The 26,929-nt window shown below is 42.6% G+C and overlaps 3 protein-coding genes and 1 long non-coding RNA gene across 4 annotated transcripts in view; 2 read left to right on the forward strand and 2 right to left on the reverse strand.

The window, feature by feature from the left end:
- LOC103388102 (copine-4-like) overlaps positions 1-2,314 on the reverse strand; it is a 13,370-nt gene extending 11,056 nt beyond the window's left edge. The window contains exon 1 of the mRNA XM_017037905.2: positions 1,866-2,314. The gene's annotated coding sequence lies outside the window, so the exon portion shown is untranslated. The remainder of the gene's footprint in view (positions 1-1,865) is intronic.
- A 165-nt stretch (positions 2,315-2,479) lies between these two features.
- cmtm6 (CKLF-like MARVEL transmembrane domain containing 6) lies at positions 2,480-6,792 on the forward strand. The gene is made up of 5 exons (XM_008322974.3): positions 2,480-2,617; positions 3,533-3,653; positions 4,501-4,677; positions 5,024-5,122; positions 5,595-6,792. Exons 2-5 carry the CDS (start codon positions 3,540-3,542, stop codon positions 5,763-5,765), a joined length of 561 nt encoding a protein of 186 aa, XP_008321196.1. The 5' UTR covers positions 2,480-2,617; positions 3,533-3,539; the 3' UTR covers positions 5,766-6,792.
- Positions 6,793-8,227: 1,435 nt separating this feature from the next.
- On the reverse strand, positions 8,228-9,773 carry LOC112487946 (uncharacterized). Its single transcript, XR_003051539.1, has 3 exons — positions 9,636-9,773; positions 9,095-9,424; positions 8,228-8,364 (listed from the first exon to the last, which is right to left on the reverse strand). It is a non-coding gene; the product is annotated as an uncharacterized LOC112487946 (long non-coding RNA).
- Positions 8,230-26,534, forward strand: tg (thyroglobulin). The gene is made up of 52 exons (XM_008323006.3): positions 8,230-8,370; positions 8,684-8,792; positions 9,093-9,190; positions 9,304-9,459; positions 9,675-9,837; positions 9,911-10,017; positions 10,117-10,260; positions 10,412-10,597; positions 10,891-11,360; positions 11,432-11,813; positions 11,949-11,978; positions 12,101-12,331; positions 12,619-12,723; positions 12,799-12,876; positions 13,038-13,135; positions 13,219-13,330; positions 13,441-13,602; positions 13,870-14,064; positions 14,396-14,523; positions 14,626-14,776; positions 15,194-15,334; positions 15,420-15,563; positions 15,643-15,804; positions 15,894-15,998; positions 16,304-16,413; positions 16,518-16,623; positions 16,704-16,889; positions 16,963-17,133; positions 17,527-17,610; positions 17,753-17,815; positions 17,996-18,133; positions 18,223-18,399; positions 18,627-18,741; positions 18,955-19,034; positions 19,192-19,338; positions 19,426-19,485; positions 19,694-19,828; positions 19,916-20,098; positions 20,173-20,377; positions 20,684-20,771; positions 20,891-21,041; positions 21,143-21,336; positions 21,727-21,885; positions 21,975-22,121; positions 22,244-22,431; positions 22,572-22,679; positions 22,773-22,913; positions 23,071-23,252; positions 23,392-24,326; positions 24,965-25,446; positions 25,557-25,685; positions 26,307-26,534. The coding sequence occupies exons 1-49, from the start codon at positions 8,304-8,306 to the stop codon at positions 23,472-23,474; spliced, it is 7,125 nt and encodes a 2,374-aa protein (XP_008321228.1). The 5' UTR covers positions 8,230-8,303; the 3' UTR covers positions 23,475-24,326; positions 24,965-25,446; positions 25,557-25,685; positions 26,307-26,534.
- The last annotated feature ends 395 nt before the right edge of the window (positions 26,535-26,929 follow it).

Genomic DNA, 26,929 nt, shown 5'->3' on the forward strand with positions numbered 1-26,929 from the left:
AAAAGAAAAAATGTTTTCACTGTCAGATAAGAGACACAGTTTACACTACATTTATGTTCTGCTGTTGTCGGGTAGTACACCTGGTGAAGATATAATACAGTGGAGCCTCGAGGTACCAGTTCAATCTGTTCCAAAGCACAGCGTATGTCGATGGTATTTTTATGTATTCGCTCCAGACCTGCAGAAATATAGACCATGCAAATATAGACCATGCAGAGATATTGATAATATTAAATAATAATAATTCAGAAAACATTTTATATTATTGTCATAAAAATAGGTAAAATAACCCAGTAAGTATATAATGAAATATAATTATCTTCTAGTTTAAATGACCTCATAATTGACTTAAATCCCAGTATGTTTAGATAAAAACAACGCTGCTAAACTGGCAGGAATTGAAGAAAGACAATCAGAAAGAGCTTTATCTGATTATTTGTAGCAGAAGAGCATTTAATTGCTCTGCCTGTCGCGCATTGACAACAAAGAAAAAAAATATTTGCAATAAATAAATAATAGTTTTGGGACCAATAATCTCTCACAGGGAGGTTGGCCATGCCTGGTCTGCAGTATGACAGTGACAGGAGAAGCAATACAATACTCTCCCGCTAGGTGGCAGTACATGCCTTTAGAAACTCAACAAAAGGAGAGCTCAGAGCTGAAGCTGAAGAAGATTTTCATGTGAATTTTTCTTCAATTCCTGTGAGAACCTCACGGCATGTTTCAAATGAAAAACGTGCGATGAAGAAGTCAAACACTGCTCTAAACCAACACCGTCAGCCGTCAGCCGTCAGCTGGCCCTCAGGGGTGAGAATCTCTCAAGAGTCGAACATCAAAATGTTTTAAAAAATCATTTTCACTTGCAGAGTTGTTTTAGAAAAAGATCTAGTCATTTTTGGAAAGGATTTTTTTTCCTGTCCTGAAATCCTTTTCTAGGCCTCGTTCTATCATAGGCTCAGTGCAGCCGCTCTGAGCTGCTGTTTACAGCTCAGCAGGTGCTCGCCGGGAGTGGAACTGCTCAGTGAAGCAACACATAAAACCAAGAAACCTCCTGCAGCTGAGGCTCAGGCACCGGTGTTAGATTAAAGAGCCGCTCAGGAGATTCCCATCTTGCTGTTACAACAGCCAGGCATTTAACACTTTGTCTGCTGTCGGCAGCACAAAGAAAAGAAAAGAAAAAAAGAAAAAAACACTGAACTGTTTAATAGTCTTCACAAATTCATACGAGGAGAAAATATCATCTGCGTAGAGATGAAGATTTTCTCCACACAGAGATTGATTTTCATTAAATTATAATTTCCCAGGGTCAGGTAATTATTGATCATCAATAACTAACTGATCAACGACAAACGGTCAGGTGCTGCGAAGACGGTAAAAAAAGATCTACGTATGAAAATAATATTTAAAAAAAGAACATTTATTCCATATGAGCAGAAGATCACACAAACACAACAAAAGGAGAAAACACATCCATAACAAATTGAAACAAATCATACAAAAAAATAAACAGACAAGTTTGGTATTTATATGTCAGAACATAAGACACATATTTAAATACCAAATACAAAAATATGTTTACATGTACTCAAACAATACATCAAAACATACACAAAAACAGACAATTTTAATTGTAATAAATACACATAAAAACCACAGAATTACTGACGTGTAATACATTGTTGACACAGAAACAAAAATGCAAATAAATAAATAATAACAAATAATAAATGTATACCTTAACCCTGTGAAGACAGACGTGTATAATTTGCACATGAACACACACCTCTGTAATTAGAGACACGTAAACATGAAGAGTAAACACAGACAGAAACAGAAGTCAGTGGAAATACTGACGTGGTTTTTACCTGAGCTTAGGTGAAGAGCAGACACAGAATCATGAGAGGATCTCCAGCTTCTGCTCAGACAGACTGGACTGAGATCAGCTGCTGCCCATCATCACCACCATCATCATTACCATCAGCAGCTTCTTCATCCTGCTGCTGATCCTGGAGATGATGCTCAGGCTTAGCCTCCAATCACTGCTGCTGATGCTGTTGCTGCTGCTACTGCTGCTACTCAGGGTTTTATAGCAGGGGAAGCCTCACTCACCCACAAGGGAACAGGGTTTGAGGAGGGGGACAGAGGGGCGGAGAAAGATGTAAAGGAGAGAGGGGGAGATGTAACAGTAGTCTGCAGCGTCCTCTGCAGGCCCAACATAGTAATTATTGAATTTTTTACGTTTCATTCTCTGTATATTATTTGTAACCGTCGTGCTGTAATTCATTCCCAGGACTTGAAATAGAAACAGCTAGAGAGTAATCAGAAAAGTGTGTCCTTTTTATTTCTTCTTTCAAGTTATTTTGTTGTTATGTTGTTAATTTGTCATTTACTAAACGACCTTTGGGTGGTTATTTCTTTATTACATTCGTTTTGTGCGGGAGATGTAAGAAAACAGAGACTCTTATTTTGAAACGGGACAGGAACAGGAAGTTTGAACTGTAGGTTATTGCAACTTGTTGGAGGAAAAAGTAGAAAAACTTAAATGCGGAAGTTTGTAAGACGTTTTTCCAACAACGAAGAAACGAAGAAACGGGAGAATAAACTGGACGGTGAAAAGGTATGTTTTTTAATTTCACGTTTTTTCACATTTTAGGTTTCTAATTTGAGTTTAGAACTTGAAATTATCACACACAAAAGATCACGTTCAAAAAGAGTGCTTTGTCTTTTTCTCTCTCCCACAAGTACACACATAAATTAGGAAACTGCATTTATACCTGTGTAGTTTACTGTTCTCCCAATTTGACTAGAAATTGAACAGGTTTAACACAGGATATGATGTGAACATCTGCGCGGCACCTGTACCACTTCTCAACCGCTTTGACGTCTTGGCAGTGGGCTCGCGCACCCACACACAACCAACGATGTCTAAAGAATTTGTGCAACGTTTGATCAAATATTTCTAAAGTCAAATTAAACAGAAACTCAGTGAACAGTTTATCTCACAGAGACACTGCAGTGACACAGGAGGAAGTGGTTGACCATCGGTTCACCAGCAGTTGACCTGTGTGTCCTATGTCTCTGTTATTTGTTGACTGTGTGTTTAATAATAACATGTGAGATACATAAAGTTTTTTTATGGCGTGTTAGCTGCTGCCAGTTAGCTGCACTCAACCGATTAACCGTTACCATTTATCATTTTCTTAACGTCTGTTAGCAACTTGGATTTAGTAGCTGTTAGCACGTTCCACTTGAATGTGCCTGTTTAGTATTTGGTCCACAGTTGTTGGATATGCAGTGTTAGCTGTGCCTTTAAAAGGACTGGTGTTTGGTAGATGTTCGTCAGTAAGTGGATGATAATGATAATACTAATTATAATACTGACTCAGAGCTGCCACAGGAGGCGCCATTAGGCATATATGATTCCTCTGGGAATCATTCTAGACTCATAGGTGACATTGGTTTGCTGATGATTAAATGTTCCTTGCATCAGGGACATGTAACCCACTGTAATGTCTGTAAATGCTGATTTCAGATCCATCATGGCGTCTGAAGTCTACTCCCCCACCACAGCCCCCAACCCTAAATCCTCCTGGTGCCTGGTTCCCTCAAAGCATCTGGACAAAACCCGCTTTGTGGTCAAGCTGATGGAAGTGGTGAGTGGTTCAAATGGTAACAGCAGTGTCTTGTAGGAACAGTTGAATTTGCAGCATGGCGTGTCCCCTGATTGTAGAAGAACTTTGTTCCACAAACAGAACTGTTTATATAGAACTGTTGTCTTTGAACCACTGAATCAGCTCCAAAGACGACTTCTGACTGGGGCTAACAGAAAGCCACGTTATTGGTTGAAACTGTTCCTTCCACAGAGCTGAGTAACAAGACCTGGGTGACTGGGAACTTGGTGGAGCTGTTTCCTCACAGCTGAGGAACTAGATTGTCTGATTTTCAGTCGTCTTTTCTGCAGAGGAAATTGAAACACTGGAAAAAGACTTTCTGGTGTGAAGAGTCCCTAGAACTCAATCTACAGAGATGCTGATGTGATCATTCTCTCTGTGAGTGAGTGAGAGTGTGTGTATGTGTGTTTATATTTGGGAAGTTTGTTCTTCCTCCAGCTGCAGATTTTTGAGAAGTGAAAGTCTGGGGGGGGGCAGAGAGCTGTTGTTAGCAGATCTCTGAACTACTATTGCAACACTTAACTGAGGTGTACGTTTGTGTTTGTGCGTGTGCGTGCTTGTGTGTTTTTGGGAAGGCGATGAGTGTGATTTGGTTTGTCAGCATCAGTGTTTCACAATCCCATCATCTGCAGGACACGGCCGTAGTCCCGAGGTGTTGAACATGTCATTGTGACAAAAAACAAATCTGATCAATTTTCTCAATTTTGGTATAGTTATGTATGCACGAACCATGAACTATCCTTAGTTAGTATCATTAAATTCTCTGGTCCAATAAGATACAAGTATGAGGAGTTGATTGTGATGATGTCACTCCTGTCTTCCCTTCCAGCTCTTGTCCTTTGTGGCCTTCGTCCTGGAGGAAGTGGTCAGCAGCTGCGTGGGCTGCTTTGCTCTTTATTTCTTCGAGTTTGTCAGCTGCACGGCTTTCCTCTTCACGCTGCTGCTCCTCGTCGTCCTCTCCACACCGTTCCACAACCAAGTGGGCATCACCTGCTGGCCGTCTGTGGTAAGAGCAGTTTAGCCTGGTGAGGCGGTGGGCCTCACTGACTCACTTCCTGTTGGTAAAAATATGCTGTTGATATGCTGACTACTGACATGAAGTTTAAATGTTAAGTTCATCACAAGGTTTTGATGGTTTATTTAAACTGATGCCATGAGTAGGTAGTAGTAGTTACTGTAGTTGGAAGGAGTTATAGTTTATCGGCGGTGAGCATTTTTAAAAAGGAGGCGATGATGAAGATGATGATCATAGTAAAGATGTTTATGGTGATGATGATAATCTTGATTGTGATGATATAGTGATGTTATAACGACTGATCATGATTCTGTTTTTTTTTCCTTCTTCTCTGCAGGACTTCTGCTACACAGCTGCCATCTCCCTTCTCCTTTTTGTCTCTTCTGTTATCTTCTCAGCTGACAACAGCAACTCAGACCTGGAGAAAAGTGCTGTGGTGAGAAGATGATCATATCTCATCATACTTTTCTACCCTCTCAGTGTGTCTCTTGTGACCCTTTCCTCCTTCCTTACCTCCTTATTACCTGCTAGAGTGATTTCTTATCTTCTGACTTCATTTTGAATTACTTGGTTTCCCTGCTTACTCCCTCATCTCAACTCCAGCATTATACGCCCCCCCCCCCTTACCGCCTAACGCCTAATCTAATCTCCCTTCCCCTTTACTCTCCTACTTCCTAAATACATCTCCTTCTTTCTGATTTCCTTCTGTACACCCTCATATCTCCACCAGTAGAATTATTTTCTATTGGTCTGCCTTTTTTCCGACCCCTCATCCTCCTGACTACTTGACCTAATTCCTCCATCTTTGTCTCCACTCTTCCACTCCTCCTTTTCTTCTTTCTTGCCTCCTCATGTCCTCTCTTTACATCATTATGAACCTTGTTTTTTGTTCTCTCCACTCACTGCAGGCATTTGGTTTTATGGCGTTGGTGGCGTTCCTGGTGGACCTCATCCTCTTTTATAAGACCAAGGGTTTTCCCTTTCAGAAAGGTGGGAAGGCACAGTCCAGTAACGGGGTTGGGGCCGAGGTACCTGACACTTTGCCAGAGACAGAACGACTCAATGATGTCACACAATAGAGTTTGTTTTTTTTTTTAAACTAAATGAAGAAATTCTAGGTCACAGGTCACAATGTTTTTATGCCCTGTATCCATTAATATAGCATCAGGAGCTGGAGCTCCAGTGTCAGCATTTTTTACTTTTACCAGTTGACTCAAGTAAAACAAAAATAATAGTATAAAAATAGAAACGGATAGACATTTTAAAACATGTTCCTCAGAAATACACTAGAAATAAAACAGGAAGAAAAAAACTTTCATAAAAGAATAACAAAGCTATCCTTATCTTAAATGAAATTAAAAATCCGTTTCATGAATCAGTTGCACATTACTGCAGATCAGTTGGTAAAATCATTACTATGACGGTGAAATGAAGGTGATGATTTATAAATCAGTGATTTTTTTTGGCAAAAAAAAAAATACAATCAGCACCTTTAAACCCCTCATTGATTTTTAATCTCTTTTGAAATGTAATTGTTCCTGTGTATAGTTCCTTTTTTTTCACCTTTCCTCATGGCTTTTTTAAAAAAAAATCTGATAAGATTTTGTGGCTGGACTTAGTTTCAGGAAAGGTCAAGATATAGAGAAAGAAGGATGTAAAATAGTTGAGAAGTTACAGTATAAGATAATGTACACGTGCGAAACAAATATTTTCTTTGGGAAGAAACACTGTTATGGTTCAATGATCAGCGGTTGAAAATACCGACTCATGAAAAGATTAACTTTTAATGGTGTGGACTGCAAATCAATCAGCCTTTATCCTTGACTTCCTCATTGACAGGTCAAAAAAAGCATCTTCATCTCTCAATTCAATCCTGTGTTTTATCAGCCATGCTTGTATGAACTAATCTCAAATTGTACATTTATAATTTACTAATCCATGTATTTCAGACAATCTGGAAATTCAGATTTTATTTGAGCACCATTTATGTTCAGGACCAAGTGTAGTCTTTGAAGTTAGTGTTTTATGTACATTTGTGTATGTGTATCGAGTATTTATCTGCAGGAAGATTCTGTGAGAATGTTTAATAAAGGCTGCTGTACTATTCATGTCTGTGACCACAACTGTCACGTAACAATGTCAGATTTTAAATAAAAAATGGTTGATTGTAGATTTATTAAGTTAAATCGCAGTCAACTACACTTTAAATTTAATTTTATATAATTTTTTATGGCAGTTGCCTTATTGGAGTTCATAGATTAGAATATTTTTTAAAATAACATTTACTTTATACAAGTATCCTTTTTAATGAAATACTTGGCATTACTGGTTGCATTTTAGATTAGTTAATAGTAATATTTCATGAATATATATAATATTCAATACCTTTTCCAACAAATTATTTTTTAAAAATATTTAAATTGACTTTTACTGTTTAATGTATAATTTCAAATTATTTTGTTTTTGGATTTGACATGAAAAATGTAGTGTTTTTTTTAATTAAACTATAACTCACTTTGTGAGGGTAAACAGCGCCCCCAATAGGTGCAGGAAGCTTAATTTTTGTTGTGTGGGGAAAGATGGTACTGCAGCTAAGAGAAGTAGTATTCATCTACAGAGGGAAAACGATTCAAAAGATAAGGATGAAAGCTACATTTGTATATAATAACTTTTTACAAGAAAATTGAAACTAAATTAACTAAAACATTGCTGATGATATGTGACCTCAGTTTAAAAAATACCCTCCTGTTTAACTTCGTGATCCTGGAAAAAAAAAAACAAAAACAATGGCGGACGGCGGGAATGACAGTGACAGTGACTCCATTAAGGCAGGAATGACAGTGACAGTGACTCCATTAACGTGTAAGTAACGTTTAATTAAAGTTTGTGGCACAGGGTGACAGATATTCTTTATTTTATTGTTATTAAGTTGTTTAAAGTGGAAAATAATACATTTAGTTCGTTGAAATGTTAACGCTAATCATTTACACAAGTTGTTTAAAGTGGAGAATAATACATTTAGTTCGCGTGTTGAAATGTTAACGCTAATCATTTACAAATGAATCACATTTTTATTGCGTTTAATGGCTTGTAGTGATGATTTTCAACATTTATATCCAGCAAAACCGTTTCATAACGTTTTAAAGGAATCTTGACTGTAACTTTAGAAAACAGAACAGCGTTTTAATGGAGAATTTAACATTATTGTAATAGTAAATAACTTCTGAAATAGAAATCTGAAATGTGCAGATTCTTTGTACACGGTGGCTGTATCTGGACTCAGCCACTTCATGTGGGTTAAACTTTAAAAAACAAACAAGCTTTGATATTTAAAAACGACATAGACACGGTCCACCTATTCCTCAGGTGCCTTGGCAGCGATGATTTGTACCAGCTGCGTCACAGGTTTTCACCATGTGCATTTCAGAGGGCCTCAGGTCCAATCATTGGGCTTCACGCCTCACTGTGGCTCTTTGAACTGTGTTCAAGGACTCCTGGTTCCACGGTAATGCACAAACGATGATGAGAAGAGGTGGATGGGTTTGTCCTCTCACTGACTCAGCAGATATGAGTGGATATAAACAGGAAGGCCAAGTCGCTGTGGAGGCACATAGACCATGGCGTGGCTGCTGAGCATCATCACCTGCCTTGGTGGCCTGTCACTGCTGCATGCAAAACCTTCAGGTGAGTACAATAACACTCTGTGTTAGTTCTGTGAAATTTAAACGTAAAAGATTATGAGGGTAAGATGAAGCTGTTAACTTCTCTATAGGTATCAGACTTTTTTTAGTAAGTCTGTGTAAAGTGAGGCTCTTCCTCAATTTCTAATGTTAATGATCATTGTGATTGGTCGTTCATACATCGTCAGTGGCCGATCTGCAGCTTTTGGTTTTTGGGGAAGTTAGTGGTTTTAAAGGTTCACACCATCACCAACCAGTCTTCATCTTAGAACATCATTCTTTTACTGAATATGTCACCGTCCTCTGATGTCTTCCAGAATATCAGTTGGAGTCAGAGCCACTGAGCCGCTGTGAGTCGCTGAGGGGTGTGGCCGTAGCCAACAAAAAAGTTGTTGTTCCCCAGTGTTCAGAGGATGGAAGTTTCAGGTATGAGTCACTGCGCTACTCTTATCGTGCCAATAAATGCATCACAGGTCAGTACTTTAGCTGTTGGTGACCAAACCACAGTCCAGTGAATGTGCCACAGGTCAGTCAATGCAGCACAGGTGACGGTGAATGTCCATAAATTATTAATTACCCCAACTGTCAGTGAACGTGCCACTGAAGTGCAGGAAAAACATCTTCTTTAGTCTAACCACTAGCATTACATCAATTCTTCATTTTACGTCATACTTTGGTGTGTGTGTGTGTGTGTGTTATCATACTTTGGTGTGTGTGTGTTTTCAGACCTGTGCAGTGCAGTGGGCGTGGTCACGAGTGCTGGTGTGTGGACGCTGCAGGTCAAGAGATCGTGGGAACTCTAACCAACAACTCTGCTCTTCACTGTGAGGGAGAAAATACATAAGACCTCATGTCAATATGTTTTTATGATTACACTTCACCTGATGTTTATTTCTTGTTCTGTTTCCTCTGTGTCCTCATCCATGTCCTCATCCAGGCCCGTCTCCATGTCAGCTCCAGTCTGAGCTGCGGTGTTCTCCTTCAGGCCAGTTTGAGTCAATTCAGTGTGATACCAACAGAGGACACTGTTGGTGTGTGGATCATGACGGCATGGAGCTCTATGGGACCAGACAGAATGGGAGACCTCAACAATGTGAGTACTTCAGCCATTAAAGGGTTATTTCAACAATTTACCCTTGTGGTCAGGTCATAAACTACAATAAAACACTGGGTCTAATAATAAAGGTCAACAGAACAGAAATGTCGTTGTCAACCTTAGCCTGTTTACTCCACCCACTTTATTGTATGATTCTGTTAGCATCCACAGACCTAATGACATCAGTGAATGTGTTTGTTTGACATGTTCAGGTCCTGGCAGCTGTGAGGTCAGAGGGAGGCGGCTCCTCCATGGAGCCTCATCCTCTATGTCTCCTCCTCAGTGTTCCAGAGATGGTAGATTCCTCCCTGTTCAGTGTAAATTTATCAACATGACGGACAAATCTGAGCTGGACCTGCTGCAAGCTTTCAGCAGGTGAACTCACACTGCCCGTCTTTATGACTGAAGTTTCAAAAGTGCAAGTCTGAGTGTGTGTGCTTGTCCTCAGGTTTCCAGAATCCTTTTCCACCTTTAGCAGTTTCAGAAAGACCTTTCCGATGGTTTCCTCATACTGTTACTGTTCCGACAGCAGAGGGCGAGAGCTGGACAACACAGGTACACACACATGACCGATGATCATAAGGATGATGATGATGATGATGATGAATATGATGACAATGATGATGATAATAACCATGATGGACTTCCATTCAGGTCTGGAGCTCCTCCTGTCGGGCGTTGACGACTCTGCCTTCCTTGGTCTTGGCTCAGTTCACTCCTTCTCTCAGACCAATGTTTACCAAGTCCTGCAGAGAAGGATGCTGGGAGTTCGTCTTGCCCTCACTGGCTTCTTCAGATGTAAACACCTCAACGCTCTTTTTAAATAGGAACTAAAACTGATTTAATGGCTCATTCCTTATAACTTTCATTCAAAAAAATATGTTCAAACTCACTTGGTTTTAAACATGATTAAAGTGCTGCACAGTGTAAACAGTGTGAACACCACCAGGTCCTACTTCCTGCGAGGAGGAGCGTAGGGCAGCAACAGCAGCAGCCAATCTTTACGTGCCTTCCTGTGAGAGGGATGGAGCCTACACTTCCAGACAATGTCAGCAGGGGGTGCAGTGCTGGTGTGTGGATGCTACAGGAAGAGAGATTCCGGGAACCCGACAGCTTGGAGATTCACTGGTCTGCAGTAAGTTTTCTGGAAACTTCTTTCTGAGGTCAATTCCTGTAACCCGACTTTGTTTTTATCATGCAAGACTTTTTAAACCAAACCTCCCCTCTCTTCCCCTGGCTTACTCATCTTCTTGTCCTTCCTTTCCTCTCCTCTCTCCTCTTGTCTTGTCACTCCCCTTCTTCCCTTCTTTTTATGATCATCCTACTCCTCCACTTATCTTTCCTTCCTTTCTTTCACCTTTGGCTCCCTCAATTTTCTATGCTCCTCTTCATAATCCTCTTTTCTTTTCTCCTGCTGTTCTTCCTCAGGTCCCGACCAAAATTGTTTCTCTCGACGACGTCTGGCTTTGTCACAGCTCTTCTCTGGTCCTGTGGCTCCTTCGCCGTCTCTCTCCTCTTCTCCTCCAGCCTCTTGTCTGTCTCTTCTTCGGCCCCTACAGCCCCTTTTGCCTACACAGGAGAACCCAACCTCCCATCTGTCCCTCATGCTCGAGGTCTTCCATGGTCTCTTCCCTTCAGTTGGTGAAGCTTTTAAGGCTCTAGTGTCGGTCTCTCCTCACCTCCTCCAGGAGGAGCTGTTTGGTGGGGAGTTTCTGACAAGTGTAGCAACCTTTAACCTCAGTGGTGCAGTAGGGGCTCGAGGAGCCGTGGAGCTACTTTATTCTCAGAAAAATGGGGATCTGGTCCTGTCCGTGAGCCGAGCCCTGGAAGATCCAGCCTTCCTCTCCTCTGTGCGTCAAGCTCTGACGGGGCTCAGCAGCTCCCTCCGTCTGCAGGAGGTGAGAACAATGTACCATCTGGTGTTTCGTCAGAGTTGGACCTGATACTGATGTTCTGCTTTGTCTTCCAGGTTCTGACTCCTCTGCTGCATTACTGTACTGCTGAGGAGCAGAAGTACTCAGAGGCCGTTGTTGTTCCCAGCTGCACCTCCAGCGGTGCTTTCCAGGAAGTTCAGTGTCACAGCGGAGAGTGTTGGTGCGTTGATTCTCGTGGTCAGGAAGTCACAGGTTCACGTACATCAGGTCAGAGACCTCGTTGTCCATCTCGCTGCGAGAAGGAACAAGCTGCAGCCCTTAGGGTGAGGGGAAGTTTGGCTGCTGGAGCTGAACTACACATCCCAGCATGCTCAGAGAACGGCGACTTCCTGCCACTGCAGTGTGTCGGATCCCGCTGCTTTTGTGTGGACGCAGAGGGAAAAAGGACTGCCGAGCCGTCGGGGAACGCCCTCACCTGTAAGATCAGCTAACACAGCACAGACTGTTGATCCAAACTGAATGAAAACTCAACACAATTTTTTGGGGGAATCATAATCATAAATTCTGCTTTAATTTAATTAAAATATATGTTTTGATTTCTTTCTCGCTCAGGTGCAGAGATGAAGCCACAGCGTGTCTCAGGTCAGTTCTCTGTGATGATCACTCTGTTATTGGCTACTGTCCTGGTCTTACCAAAAGCAGGACTGATGAAGCTATCGTTGCAGCTGTTAGGAATCACACTGACCAAGTGCTGCCCCCTGCAGGTGCGTGCTCTGGGCTACTCTCCAAGGTGACGACCTTTAGAGAAGAGGTGAGCAGCCTTGTAGCTCTCTCACGCTCCTCCCACCTCGCTCTGGGGCTGGGTGTCCTGTTGGCTGAAGGTCTAAGTCTGACACCTGAGGAGCTGCAGCTGAGCCAACCAGAGGAGGCGCTGCATATTGGTGAAGAGCTGCTCAGTGGAACCAGAGCTGCTCTGCGATTGGCTGCTTTTTCAAGTGAGTTGCATCATGCCTAGTTAGATCAATATGACAGAAATAAATTAAAATATGCCATGATAAACATTTAAAAACCTGACAAATCTGCTGATTGTTGACCACTAATGTAGACAAACTGACTAATAAGACACAGGTCAACAACTACAATAAATCCGAAAAACATTAAGAACCAAAATTGGCTTAAGTTTTGAAATTATTTCTGCATAAATAGCTAAAAGTTTACAAGAAATGGCTATAAATGAGGAATGCTACGTCCACAATGATGTGATTATGTTGTTGTGGTGCAGCTGTTCAGATGTATCTGCATCCTCTGGGACGCTCCTACCAGCCCTACACCCCGCAGTGTGACGCTGATGGAAACTGGCTGCACACACAGTGTCACCACAGCACAGGTAAAACACACACACACACACACAGACGTGTCTATGCTTAGCTGGGAGCAGTTACACACGTGTCTGTGGTTTCAGGTCAGTGCTGGTGTGTTGATGACGATGGTGATTACATGGCTAACTCTCTGACCAGCCGCTCAGTGAAGCTGCCCAAGTGTAAGAACAGACACAGACACACACTCACAGCTCCTGCTCGCTCATTCCAGCACTTTAATCATTTTATAATTGTCTTTTCATGCTACTGAAATAACCAGTGAAAATCCCTGACATTCTCTATGGACTTGCTCTGTGTGTGTGTGTGTGTGTGCGTCCTACAGGTCCGACTAACTGTCAAAGAGCTCAGGCACACACTCTTCTCTCTGGTTGGAGGAAATCTTCAGACGTCAGCACTACTGTACCACCACAGTGTGACGAGGTGGGATCAGTCAAAAAAAAAAACACATTTTTGCTTTAATTCAATTTTCCAATAGATTTCTTGGCAACAATTATGTTTTTCAGAACGGTCGTTACTCACTGCTGCAAACAGGAGGCGCTGGAGGCTCCTGTGTAAACCCTCTAACAGGAGAGGAGATGCAGACGGCAACAAGGAATAGTGCAGAGCAGCTAACATGTATACAAACAAACAAACACACACACATACATACACACCAGCAGACACAGTAATACATTTCCTATATTCAGATATAATAAAGCTTGATTGTCTGTGTGTGTTGCCTTCAGGTCCCACTTGGTGTCAACTTCAGGGTGGTCAGTGTGACTCAGACGGACTCTTTATTCCACTGCAGTGTGATGAAACTTCCTGTTGGTGTGTGTCTGTGGATGGACAGGAAGTAGGTGGAACCAGGACACCACAGGAGACACAACTAAAACCATCTTGTGATCGTAAGAATATGTGTGTGTCTGTTTTTCTTTGTAAAGTTAAGGAACATTTCTAAAATAGCAACAACAAAAAAAACCCAACAATATTATTAAACTTTATATAAAATTAATTATTTATGTTTGTTCAGATGTACAGACTCTACATTTAAATAAAATATTAAATTTAAACCAAAGATAGTTACAAGTTAGATGTGCAACTAAAACATTTAATTTGAAAAGTCTCAGAAGCACCACCTGCTGGTTGTCTCAGGAACTATATTTCTTCTGCAGGTCCGCTGTGTCGTCCATCTCCTGGCATTAACCATGGTGCACTGCTCTGCCACACGTTGTCAGATGGTCGTCAGACCTGCGAACTGATTTGTCACCATGGTTACCACAACACACTTCCCATCAGCAGCTTCCTCTGTGACACAGAGAGTCAACAGTGGGTTGGAGACTTTACACCCGTGGGCGGAGCCTGTCAGAGTATGAACTGCTAACTATTTTTTTTTTTAACTTTTATGATTTACAGCTCTACTGCATAAGAAGCAGTAACATGAATCAAAGAACATCGCAAACTTTTAACTATAATCTCAGGTCTGTTTTTAAGGACTCACTAGTTTTTAAAAACTAGATATGTCATCATTATACATATAGAAACACAAATCCTCCTGCTGGTGGACAAATGCCATTACAACTATGACATTTTCTGATCTGTTGCAATTCTTTTTTTTTTTTTAAATCGATGAAAAGAGCTCTTTTCTTGTGTCATACATTTTTCACCTGCATCTACTTGTGTGTGTGTGTGTGTGTCCAGTCTCTCAGCCTCTGCAGGTGCTGTCTCATTCTCAGCTCTTTTCCTTGTCGTCGCCCTGCTCTCAGATCAGCACTTTGCAGCCTCTTCTGGTACGCTCTTTGACCAGCCTGGGCCTCTGCTCTATGCAGGTAAACACGACAGTAGAGCTTTCTGTAAATTCCGCAGATGAGTTTATCCTGTCCAGGTAAAGGCATGAGGTAAATAAAAAAACTCTGTGGTGTTTGTTTTAGCTTCCCGTGTCGACCTCCTCAGTGCTGGTGTGCGACCAGTCGTCTGTGCATCTCCAGTGTGATAGTGACCAGTCTCTGAAGTTGACCGTCACGTGGAGAGTCGCTTTCTCTGACGTTCCAACGTCTGACCTTCCTCACCTCCATGATATCGGTGAGCAGTGACTAATGATCAGACTTCGGGAATTCATAGACAAAACAAAAAACACAAAACTGCAAAAAATAAGAAACTCACATATGGTTTGTTTTCATCTACAAACACTTGATGAAAACAGGTTTTGCAGCAACTTTTTAAAAAAATTACCAGCAGTAAATCTTTTTGGGTCTCTGTCAGTGCTGTACATCGAAACCACAGACTTACTGTATGTCCAGGTCAAAAAAAAGCAGTAAATCTTTTTCGATCTAAATCTGTCAGTGCCGTACATCAAGACCACAGACTTACTGTATGTCCAGGTCAAAGGTCAGATTATTGGTTGACAGAGATAAAAACTAAGTGCCTTCTTTTTTTTTCTTTTTTTTTATCAATCATGATTTTGGCTTGGTCATTATTTCAATGTTCTTCTTATGACAGTTCTGTTCCTGAATGAGTCCAGACTTCTGGAAGGAGTCCAGCAGCTTTTGGGTAACATCAAGTCCACACTGGTTTCCACAACACCTCCCATCTTTGGCTGTTCCCATGGTTACCATCTGACCAATAACAGTGAAGGCTGCCGTGAGTCCCTGTTTCTTTTTCTCTCTGTGTGTCAGTTTGTAAAAAAAAAAATGAGTGAGATTTTACTTGGTCTCTCTGGTCGCAGTTGTTTGTCCCGCGGGCACCTTCGCCACAGAGGGGGCGTGTCTTCTGTGTCCACCTGGGACTTATCAAGATGAAGAGGGGAGGAGCCAGTGCAGCAAGTGCCCCACAGGGTCTTCACCTGCTGGAGCAACATCTGTCAATCAATGTAAAAAAAACAAAAAAAAAAACACAAACACACAGACACTCGGACAAACACAGATTGACTTTAAGTTTGTGTGGATCAGGTGTGACCGAGTGTCAGAAGCGAGGCATGCGGTGTTCAGAGCGAGGCGACTTCCTGTCAGCACAGCCTGGCCTGTCTGGAAGGTGGAGGTGTTTGAGCAGCGAGGGGGTGGAGCTTGAGTGGACCAGTAGTGACAAAGCGCTGACTGATGAGGAGTGTACAAGTAAGAACGTGGCAGCGAATCAGAGAGCAGCTTAAAGTTGAATATTGAACGTTCTGTAATGTGTACGTGTGTGTGTGTGTGTGCCACAGTTTTCATCAGTGTCCAGACTGTTTCTGGTTCAGATTTAATCCTTGGTACTGAAGATGTTGAGCTTCTGCAGACGATCACGTCAGATCTGAAAGGCTGCATCCAAGGTCAAATTAAACATTAATTTGAATCGTATTAAAAGTTGTGCTCACGCTCTCACACCAAAGTCCATGGAGAAAATCAGTGAATTCATCTCACAGCACAAGTTATTGTTCATTGTTTGGAAAACCTTTTGTTAAAATGTGCCTCATGAACTACCTGACCACAGGAGGCAGCAGTGGACCAGCAGCTCCTGTCTGTCTTTGAGCTAAAGACAATGAGTTTCTATGGACTTTGGTGGTAAACCCAGTCATCTTTGTCACTTTGTCTTGAAACACTGATTTTATTTATTTATTTATTTTTTAATCCACAGCCTGTGCAGCAGAGCCGTCCTGCCACCATGTAGCGCTGTTTGACAGTCAGACTCAGTGTGAACTGTACAGCACACAGACACTGAACACACAGTGCGTCACCTCTCAGCAGGTAGACAGACACACAGACAGTGGAAAAACTGAATATAATTTTGAATTATCCTTAGGACCTAATGAAAATTTAAACTTTTTTTATTATTATTATTTCTTCTTTAGACCAAAGGGTTTCTGGATAATCCTGAGGCCGAGGTCTTTGATTGGGTCCACTGCTCTGTGAAAGTGAGGGGCAGTGCTTCAGACCTGCTGGTTATTAGAAAGAAAGGTACAAAATCGTGACGCCACAGTGTCGCCGTCAGCAGCACCTTTGTGTTTAATCCTGGCTGTGGGGGTGTGTGTTTTCAGGGGAGGGGTCATCCTCTACTTTTGTGAGGTCACCGATGATGAAGGCGGTTTCTGGAGTGTTCAAGACTCAGATGTTCTCGTCCACAAGGACCACTTTGACGGACGCCTATCGTTTCTGTCAGGACGGCTGCAGCCAGGACTCCTGCTGTGAAGGCTATGTCCTCAACCAAATCATTGTTAACGGAGGTGCGTTAGCGCAAAAGGTTTTAATTAACCTGCAGATGACAAAACGTGACCTCCTTATCTGCCCGCCCTTCAGGTTTTCATTTGTGTGGTTGGCTGAGTTCTCCATCAGTCCTGATGTGTGGGAAGGGTGACTGGGACGTGATTGGACACGGAACGGCCAATCGTATCTGTGGGGCAGGACTCACCTACAATGAGCAGCAGAAGAGCTTCCTGTTTGACTTCGGTGGTCAAACGTTCAACATCAGTAAGAGAACGGGACTAAAAACAGATTCTGCTCTGATTTTACTACAGAACTCTGATTGTACAATGGTCACATTCTGAATCTGTCCTGATTCCACTGTATTCTGATTCCACTCTGACTCTGACAAACCGATTATTCTAACTCCAGCCCATTTCTTAAATAATTCAGTGTGAATGTTAAAGTGGTTCAACCTTCACTCTATTTAGAAATGTCTTTTTCTTCTTGGTTCTGAACCAAGAGAAGTTTTCCTCATATCCTACTCTGATGGTCTTCTAATTCCTTTCTTGACTCCTCTCTGACTTCTAGGATAATTATGTCATAATTTACTGGCACTTGTTTTAATCCTGCTTTGTCACTGACTTATCCATTAGTCTCCTCTTTTTTTTTTTTTTCTAGCGGACTCTTCTCTGCCGTCTGATTCAAAGAACAAAGACTACCAGTCATCCATCGTTAGTTTCCAGGGCATTTATCTGAACACAGGTATGTCACATTTGACCTCTGGCCTCAGTCACCTAACCCTGCCTCATCTTCAAAGTGCTGTTCTAGGGGTGCAGGGCTTCAGCAGCAGGTCTTCTATTGTCACTGTCAGCAGCAGATTAACCTGTGTGTGTGTGTGTGTTAGGTTCTCCAGTTTCTGGTTCTCCTTTGTCCTGTGCAGCAGCAGAACCATCTTCTCCCCTGGATGGTTTGTATCACATCTCAACTTTATTCATTTTTTTCATGTTACATACACGTTATTTCAGCTGTTTGCCCTGAATTTACTGTTACTGTTGGTTCAGGTGTGACATAAAAGGCAGCAAAAACATCTCAGCTAGCTAGAAAAAAAGCCAAAATTAACTTAAAATGTGTGTGTGTGTGTGTTCAGGTACAGTGCACAAGAAATTCCGATCTGTACCAGAAGACGACGTGGTCGTCGACCCTCACAAGAAACTCTCTGCTCTCAGATTCTTGCTCAACAAAAAGTCCTTCAACTCCCAACATGCTTTGCTCTGGTGTCTGACACGTATGTGCACCGTTAGCAGGAAGCAGTTACGTTTGTCAAACACACATCGTTCCTGTCGTTTTATTGTGTGTTTGTGTGATGTGATGCAGGCTGTGATGCTGAGTCTCTGTGCGCCGTCGCTGACCTCACAGAAGCTGAAACAGCAGGTTTCTACAGCTGCTCCCTGTTTCCTGACACACGGGTCTGTGGCGCCTACGACAAACCGCTGAGGGCCGCGTGTCGCCTCCTGTTGAACAGAGCGCCCAACAACACCCACATCAAAAGAGGTGCGTGTTTGTATAAGATGTGTTTAATGTTGTCTTTTTACACATACACACACACAAAATTCTATACAGACATAAGGTAATAAGATGAAGATTTTAAATACATTTTTGTGCAGAAACAAAACAAAACAAAAAGGCAGCATTAGCTAAAATGGTTTGTTTGTGTGTGTTTCAGTGGAGCCAAAAAAAAGGCAGCATTAGCTAAAACGGTTTGTTTGTGTGTGTTTCAGTGGAGCTGTCGGGACCAGTGAAGAGCTTCTATCAGAGGATTTCCTTCCAGAAGTTTGATTCTTACAGCGTCCGCAGTCGAGTGTCGCTGGGAGAAAATGCCCCACTGACACAGGGGTCAATAAAACATATACACACACACACACCAACACACACATGAACACAGGTCAAAGAATGTTTTTTGTAGGTCAACAAAGAGAGAAAATCTAAGTTAAATCTTCTGTCAAACCAAGTCCTGATTTAGGAAATCTTCAATTCCTACTCTTCCAAAATGATTTGAGATTATCCACAATCATCATGACAGTAATAACCGTGTATGTGTGTTTTCAGGTTCAGGGAGTGTGAGCGTCGTTGTGATGAAGATCCTTGTTGCCGTGGTTTTGGATTTGTCCGAGACGCTAAATCTCCAGGTAACTGTGTCATCTACACAAACACTCACACACATTCACACACTCGTGCAATAAGAAGTCACGTGCAGTAATTGCTCCGTGTAGTATTTGCCTTGTGTCCATGCAAGCCAATTGACTGTCTGTTCTTCGTGTGTGTGTGTGTGTGTTTTTGGGGTAGGTGGAGCCAAGGTGGTGTGTGTGTCCCTGCTCAGCCTGGGCGTCCTCACCTGTGATGAAGCCTCAGAGAGCAGCTGGAGACGTCAGGACTGTGCTCCGCCTGCAGTCCTCAGTTCTCCAGAACCATTTGGATGGTTCCTAAAACCTGGTACTTCATCAATAACCACAGTGACACCTCTGTCTTCTCTTGTCTTGTCTTGTCTTGTCTTGTCACTGATGTCTGTCTGTGTTCCAGTCCAACAGTGGACTTCTGCTCCCGCTCTTTGTCCTGAGTTTGGTCTGACAGCCCCCAACGGTAACCACATTTAATCTCAGATTATTGCAGATTTTTGCTCACACAATTTCATACAACCCAAGATTATTCTAAGACATCAAATTAACTTCAAATAATCCAACCTAATCTCATATCATCACACAGATTTATGTTAATCAACCCAGTATAATCTCACATCAAAACACTGATTTAATCCTGCAATAATTAAAACGTGTGTGTGTGTGTGTAGTGTCTCTGTCCAAATGGCGTCTTCTAGACGAATCCTCTGTCCTCGTGGACCCTTCGGTCTCCACCTATGATGTCATCCACATCAGCAGTGACATCAGTGGAGACCAGGACAAAACAAGGAACTGGTGTCTCCACGGTAATCACACACACACACACACACACGCCAACACACACGAACATCTGATGGACCATGATTCACTTGTATGTGTCCACTTTCCATCAGCCTGTCAGGAGGCGGAGTCATGTGTGGCCGTGTCCCTCAGTGAGGGACAGTCGGGCGTCCGCTGCGTCCTCTACCCGGATACCACGACTTGTGGACTAAGCTCCTCCCCCCACTCCTCCCAGTCTACATCTTCCTGCAGGCTGTTGCTCAGAGAACCTGCTGATACCGTTTACCTCAGGGCAGGTGGGTTCATTAGCCCCACTGTAAGTTAAGCGTTCGATTCCCTCCAACTTCATTTATCGGTTTGTGTCCTTCAGATCGCCCCCCTGTGGTGACCACTGTGTCCATCCCGGGTAATGGACTCCTGCAAGGCTCCACTGTGGAGACGTGGCTGGGCTCTGAACAAAGAACGGTGGTCCAGTTCCTGGGTGTGCCCTATGCCCGTCCACCAACCTCCTCACTCCGCTTTCAGAATGCTCAGCCATTTAACTGGACAGGAACCTGGGACGCCACAAAACCACGGTAAGACCTAAAATCTATAAGAGCAAGAGTAGCTAACGTTAGCTATCAAGTCAACAGCCAAAAAACTGTATCTCATACTAGAATGAAAAAACACAAGCTATTGAATAAACAATAGCGAAATGAGCTAATGCTAACTATTCAGATCAAATGGTTCGACTAGTTTTAACTTCAACAACAACAGCAAAAATTAAAATTTGTACCTCCAGCTGATAAGGAAGGTGTAGCTTGGGGTGGGGCATCTATTACATCTGATTACATTTGAATTTGTTTGTTTTCTGTTACATCACTTCCTGTTTGCATGTCCAGTGCCACCTGTCTGCAGCCAGGGGACACAACGTCCGACTCGTCCAGTGAAGACTGTCTCTACCTGAACATCTTCTCACCTGCTGCTCGGGTGAGTGATCTGGAGATCCAACCACACTGAAGATGTCACTTCCTGTTTGTAGACTGGACCTGTTACATCATGATTTTTCTAACACCCTGTATGTCAACGTGTTGTGGTGGATGTAACAGAGGGGGAATGTCCCAGTCCTGGTCTTCTTTTTCAACCCTTCAGCAAATCCGAGCCCTGCGTTGCTTCACGGCTCCACCCTTGCTGCAGTGGGCAACATCGTGGTGGTGACGGCCAGCTATCGAACAGCAGCACTGGGATTCCTGAGCACCGGTAAACACATGCGTGTTCAGACACACATACAAACACACACACACAGCTGTTGGACTGTTTCTGACTGATTTTAGCCGTGACTTCACTGTGGCGGTCTTCAGGTGACGCTCATCTCCGTGGTATGTACGGGCTGTCGGACCAAGAGGCCGTGCTTCGATGGGTCCATGCCCACATTGCTCTGATGGGCGGAGACAACAGCAGAGTGACTGTGGGGGCGGAGCGCGGCGGCGCTGACATCACCAGCCTTCACCTGCTGTCGTCGGCGTCGTCTCTGTTTCACAGGATGATCCTGATGGTGAGGATAATCCTTTAGTCATGTGACAGTCAGGCTTGTTAACCATCAGCTATTTATCACAGGAGCAACACAGAAAATGTATTTGTATGTGGAATTTGATGAAGTTTTTTTTTTAATTTCATGTCCTTGTCCTCCTGTGTTGTCATCCTTACCTCTTCTGTTTTTATATTTCTTATTCTCTTCTTCTTCGTCCTCCTACTTCTATCTTGTTTGTTCTGGTTTTTTTTTGTGTTTTGTTTTATGTACAGTGTCCTTGGCTCCTGTGTTGTCATCCTTACCTCTTCTGTTTTTATATTTCTTATTCTCTTCTTCTTCGTCCTCCTACTTCTATCTTCCCATTCCACCCTTATCCCTCACTTTCTCCCTATTTTCTCCTCTCCCCTCCTACAGGGCGGCTCCCTCTTTTCTCCCTCCTCCGTTTCTTCATCCTCCTCCAGTCTGGTGATGGATTTAGTGTCAGAACTTGGCTGTGTGAGTTCAGATCCCTCCGTCATCTCCTCCTGCCTCAGAGCCTTGTCGGCTCAGACCCTGAATGAGGTTCAGACAAAGGTTAGAAAGGTCACAGCCTGTGTCAGTGCCATTTCAGTGAGTCAGTCACTGCATTCTCTGACCTCTGACCTCTGCTTTTGACAACACAGCTGCTGGCTGTCAGCGGCCCATTTCACTCCTGGTCACCACCCCGTCAGTCCACACTCCAGGTACCGTTGTCGACACTCAGCAGAGTGGACCTGCTGTTGGGGACATCAGAGCAGGATGGGCTGATCGGTCGAGCCCGCAGAATCAAGGTCAGGTTTTCCTGTCTGTTTTTCCTGTTACTCACAGCACAGACTGAGGAACTCTGATGTTAAACAGGATTTTGAAAAAAAAATTCTAATCATAGGCTTTTTTTTTTTTTTTAAATGTGCAGGACTTTGAGGCTCTTCAGGGTCGTGTGAACGGGAAAACGGCATTTTATGAGGCGCTGAGTCGCTCACTGGGTGGAGAGACAGGAAACCCGCTGCTGAAAGAGGCGGCTACTTGGTTTTACTCCTTGGATCACAGTCCAACACCACAGGGCTATAGCCTGTTTTCTAGATCGCTCAACAACGCCACCAGGTGTGTAGCAGCAATAATACTCAATGTCTTTTTGCAGAGACAAAAAGACTTTGTTTATCCATCATTATTTGTATAAGAAGTAAAAGATACAGAATGTGCTCATCCAGCAAACAGTTATAATACATTGTGTTGTTTTACAGGGATCTGTTCATTACCTGCCCCAGCCTGCAGATGGCAAACTTCTGGGCTAAGAACAGCCAATCTAATGTCTTTCTGTATCACTTGCCAGCCTCCACCATGAATGACAGGTGAAAATCAATGTCCCAGTTTTTCTTTTATGAATTTTATTTGATGGAATGAAAAGTTCATCCAGATATTTGATCGTTTGGTTCTGTCTGCAGAGCCGACGTCTTTGTTCCTTTGGATGTTCAGCTGGTGTTTGGAGTTCCTCATCAGCCAACCAGTTATCAGCGTTTCACTTCATCTAACCGCCGCCTCTCTCTGGCCATGATGAGCTACGTTGCCAGTTTCGTAAAGACTGGGTGAGACCACACCCACAATCCCCTGCAACATTACATATTTTTATATCCATAATTTACACTGTAAACATTTTGAGTAGAGTATAATGTCGTGCATTAAACTAATTCTTAACTAATTGTTTGTCTTGGTGAAATTAAAAAAAAAAAAAAAAAATCCCAGAAACTCAAATCCATCGAAGAAGTGGGCGGAGTCATCACTCCCACGCTGGCGAGGGGTTCAATCATTTGAAGACTCACCCACTTACCTGGAGCTGAGCCCCTCCCTAATGAACCGACAGGGTCTGCGTCAAAGAGCCTGTTCTTTTTGGAATCACATGAGGACGAAACTGAGCAGAGAGAATGGTACGAGAACACAATGCTGCCCCCTGCTGACTACATTTTAATGTCTCGTTCTGTCACTTTGAACAAAGTTCTGTTAATTGAAACAAACAAACTGTCTGACCTCTAATTTCTGCTTGTCTGTTTTTTTTTCTATCTTCAGTTGCTCTTAAGGTGGACTCTTTCAGAACTGACCATGTACCAAAATCCAGATCGTTTGTGTCGTCAAGGACGACCTCATACTGAGGCCTAAGAAAATACAGAGATGAAAATACACACACCCAACATTGACTGATCTGCTAGGCATATTTAACTCTGAGAATAATCCCTGACACAGACACTACAATGGTGAATAAAGAGCAACATTAAAACCAATTTTGTCTGTTTGTAATTTTACACAACGTCAGAAAACAGAAGAGAAGGAGAAATGTGAAGAGGAGCAACTTTGAGGAAAAAAGGAGGAATGTGAAGCATAATGTGAAAGGAGGAGTAGGATGAAGGAAAGACAACTGAGAGGAAGAGAGAGGAAAGTTGGATGACGACAAGAAAAACAGAAGGGAGAAAATGAAGAAAATACCAAAAATGCAGAAGGAGGTGAAGGAGAGGAAAAGGAGAAAAGAGGATGAACACGAGGGGCAAAAACACTGGATGGAAAGAATGAAAACTGTTAGTAAAGAATCTCCTAACGGAATAAAAAGGAGCCAACTGAGAAAAGGGAAGAGCAGTGATTCAGTGAGGAAGGAGAGGAGCTAGAAAGTGTGGTAAAAGAGAACAAACTGGAGAGAATGAAAGGAGGTGGCCTTTTTATTTGACCATACAACATAACTTAGAAATAAACGTGAAGCAGGAAAGTGAGTCATGAACATGTGAGAGAGATGGAACCCTCTGCTCCTCCTCCTCAGCTCCTCCTCCTGCACCCCCTCACCTGGGAGGCAGGTGCGAGTATAAAAGAGTCTTTCTACTAGTGGAACCAGACTCCTTCTCAGGCTCACACTCACATCTTTGTTTCTCCGGACTCTGAAGTTTCCTGCTCAAAGATGGAGACTGTGTTGGTCCTCCTGCTTCTCACTGCTGCCTCCTCCTCGTCTTCTTTGTCAGGTAAAGAAAATACACTTGTTTCTTTTGTTTCATATAGTAAGTAGTTTTAAAGATCAGTAAGTTACAGCTGAGCAACGTGAATCAGATGTGATGTCACAGACATTCAGCAGTGCAGAGTAGAACCCATGTTTTATTTTACCTCAGCCAACAGTTGTGAGGTTGCTGTTTTTGCACTTGAAGATCCTGGAAACTGAACTCCAGGAAATGGTCGGCAAAAATATATTTAGATTAAAGATGTGATAAATAAAGTTTGGTTTGGCCAGCCATAGATGACTAAAAGTCTTTGCCAAATAGTTCTTTATTTTCATCCCACAATAACGAAAATCAAAATAGTGAAAAGTAGCCGAAAGACAATTGAATGGTTGGAGAGTCAGAAAAGGTGAGAAAAACATTCAAAAGTAGTTGAAAGAAAGAATGCCAAATGTAAAAGTGCCGTAACACGAACTCACCCATAATACAAACTCACCACAGGAGGCAGCAGTGAACCAGCAGCCCCTGTGTCTCGTGCTCATAAATCAATAATTTTATCAATGGACTTTGGTGGGGGAGACAGAGTGAATGTGTCACAGTTTAGAAATGTAGACACGCCCTTTCACAATAGTATGACTATAATAATGACTTCTGTTTACTGTCGATAGTCAGGGTTGACGTCACATCAGTTGCTACTGTTTCCATGACAACTGGTACGCCAGTGGTCACCTCCAACACCATCAACGTGACCACTGGCCTCACAACTTTGGCCAATGGATCAACCTCAGCTGCTCCGCCCATTTCCACGACCTCCTTCAGTAATACAACCAACCAGATGTCAACCCTCAACTCCACCATGGCTCCACCCACCGTCTCCTCCAACACAACCACAGACGGAAACTCGACGGCAAGCACGGGCCCGACATCTTCCAGTTCTAGCACCACAAACAGTGGCAACGGTACTCTGACAACGTCCACAGGCGTGGACACCAACAGCTCAACAGTCAGTCAGCCAATCACATCGTCACAAAGCACCAGCAGCACTCCAGGAGGAGGAGGAGGGGGTGGAGGTGTCCCCGGGTGGGGCATCGCTCTGTTGGTTCTGGCTGCTCTGATTCTGCTGATGCTGCTGCTGCTGCTCATTGGGCTGGTGAGACACACACACACACACACACACACACACACACAGACGGGTTATATATGACAAATATAAAGTAGAGTTCATCCAGTCACGGCTGGTCTCTGGTTTCATCTTCACAGCTGGTGTGGTACTGCTGCTGTAGGGGGCGCAGCAAGACGTTCAGTCCTTACGAAAACCTGAACCCCAAAGACAACATCCCCCTGTACACCACCCACAGCCACTTCCAGGGACCCAACGGTAAATCCTACGTGAGTTCAAAAGTCGTTGCAAAAACAGCCGTGTTGTAGCTACTTTAGCTAACGTCAAGCTACAGTAGCCTTTGTGTGTGTGTGTGTGTGTGTGTGTGTTTTACAGTCAAATATTGACTCACATGAATGACATTTACAAACAAACCATCAGTCATTTTAAATCAGTGTTTGGCTGATTAGGTGAAAGCTATGCTTTCACACACACACACACACACACACACACACACAAACTATGCAGCAACACTGTAAATCATTAGTGTCTGTGTTGGACCTAAAGTGACTACGACTGTACGTTAGTCAGTAAATAGACCTGAACAGCCTTTACTAACATCTGTGAAATGTTTATTATATTATAACCTATGCTATAACGTTTATAGACAATTATTATTAATATATCAATGTAATTAACCTCTTCATAACATTTGATTATTTTTAATTGATATGCTTTAATTAAAATGGATGGTGTTTTATTTATATACAGTGTAAACAATACTTTTATTATCATTAACAGCTAAGTTCTTGACTTATACTGTAATACAATTCATTCATACACAGATATTTAGTAAGTATTGTCCACAGTATTTTCTGCTAAAAACTCTTAGTTTTTGGTTTGTATTTCAGGAGGAATTTGACCAAACCATGAGGGACCGCTCTGGTCTTTACACCGTGAACCAGTGAAGGTTCCAGGAGTTCAGTCTTCGTCCAGGAGTTCAGTCTTCGTCCAGGAGAGACGACGTGACACGAATGAACCAAGAAGCAGAGACAGGTGTTTGTGCAGATGTTTAATTTAGACACATTGATCTTTGACATGAAAAAAACAAACATCCACTACATTAAATTAACATTGTTGAATTATTTACATTCTAATTTAATTAAAATCATATTGTAACAAGAAGTGATTTTTAAATAAAAAAACCAAAAAAACAACCATAACATAAAATAGGCTTTGTCTTTTTTTCCTTCACGCTCATTGTTAAACAACATCACATCACTGGGTTTTTACTCTCTGCTGTGTTTGGTTCAAGTCTCAGAGAAGAAGAGTATGATGGTCACAGTGATGAAGATGAGGAGGAGGAGGAGGAGTGTGTGTTCAGATGAGTGTATATTCTATGCTTTTACTGACTCACTGTTCTCAGGAAATGTCAGATGAATGTGTAAACACCAGCCTGGTCCACGTTGTTCTTATTCTGGATCTGAGAAATTAATTCAAATGCACACTTTCTGAAACTAAACTCTGTGTGTGT

Source organism: Cynoglossus semilaevis, chromosome 13, assembly GCF_000523025.1.
Source record: "Cynoglossus semilaevis isolate Cse_v1.0 chromosome 13, Cse_v1.0, whole genome shotgun sequence".
Lineage (NCBI taxonomy): Eukaryota > Metazoa > Chordata > Actinopteri > Pleuronectiformes > Cynoglossidae > Cynoglossus > Cynoglossus semilaevis.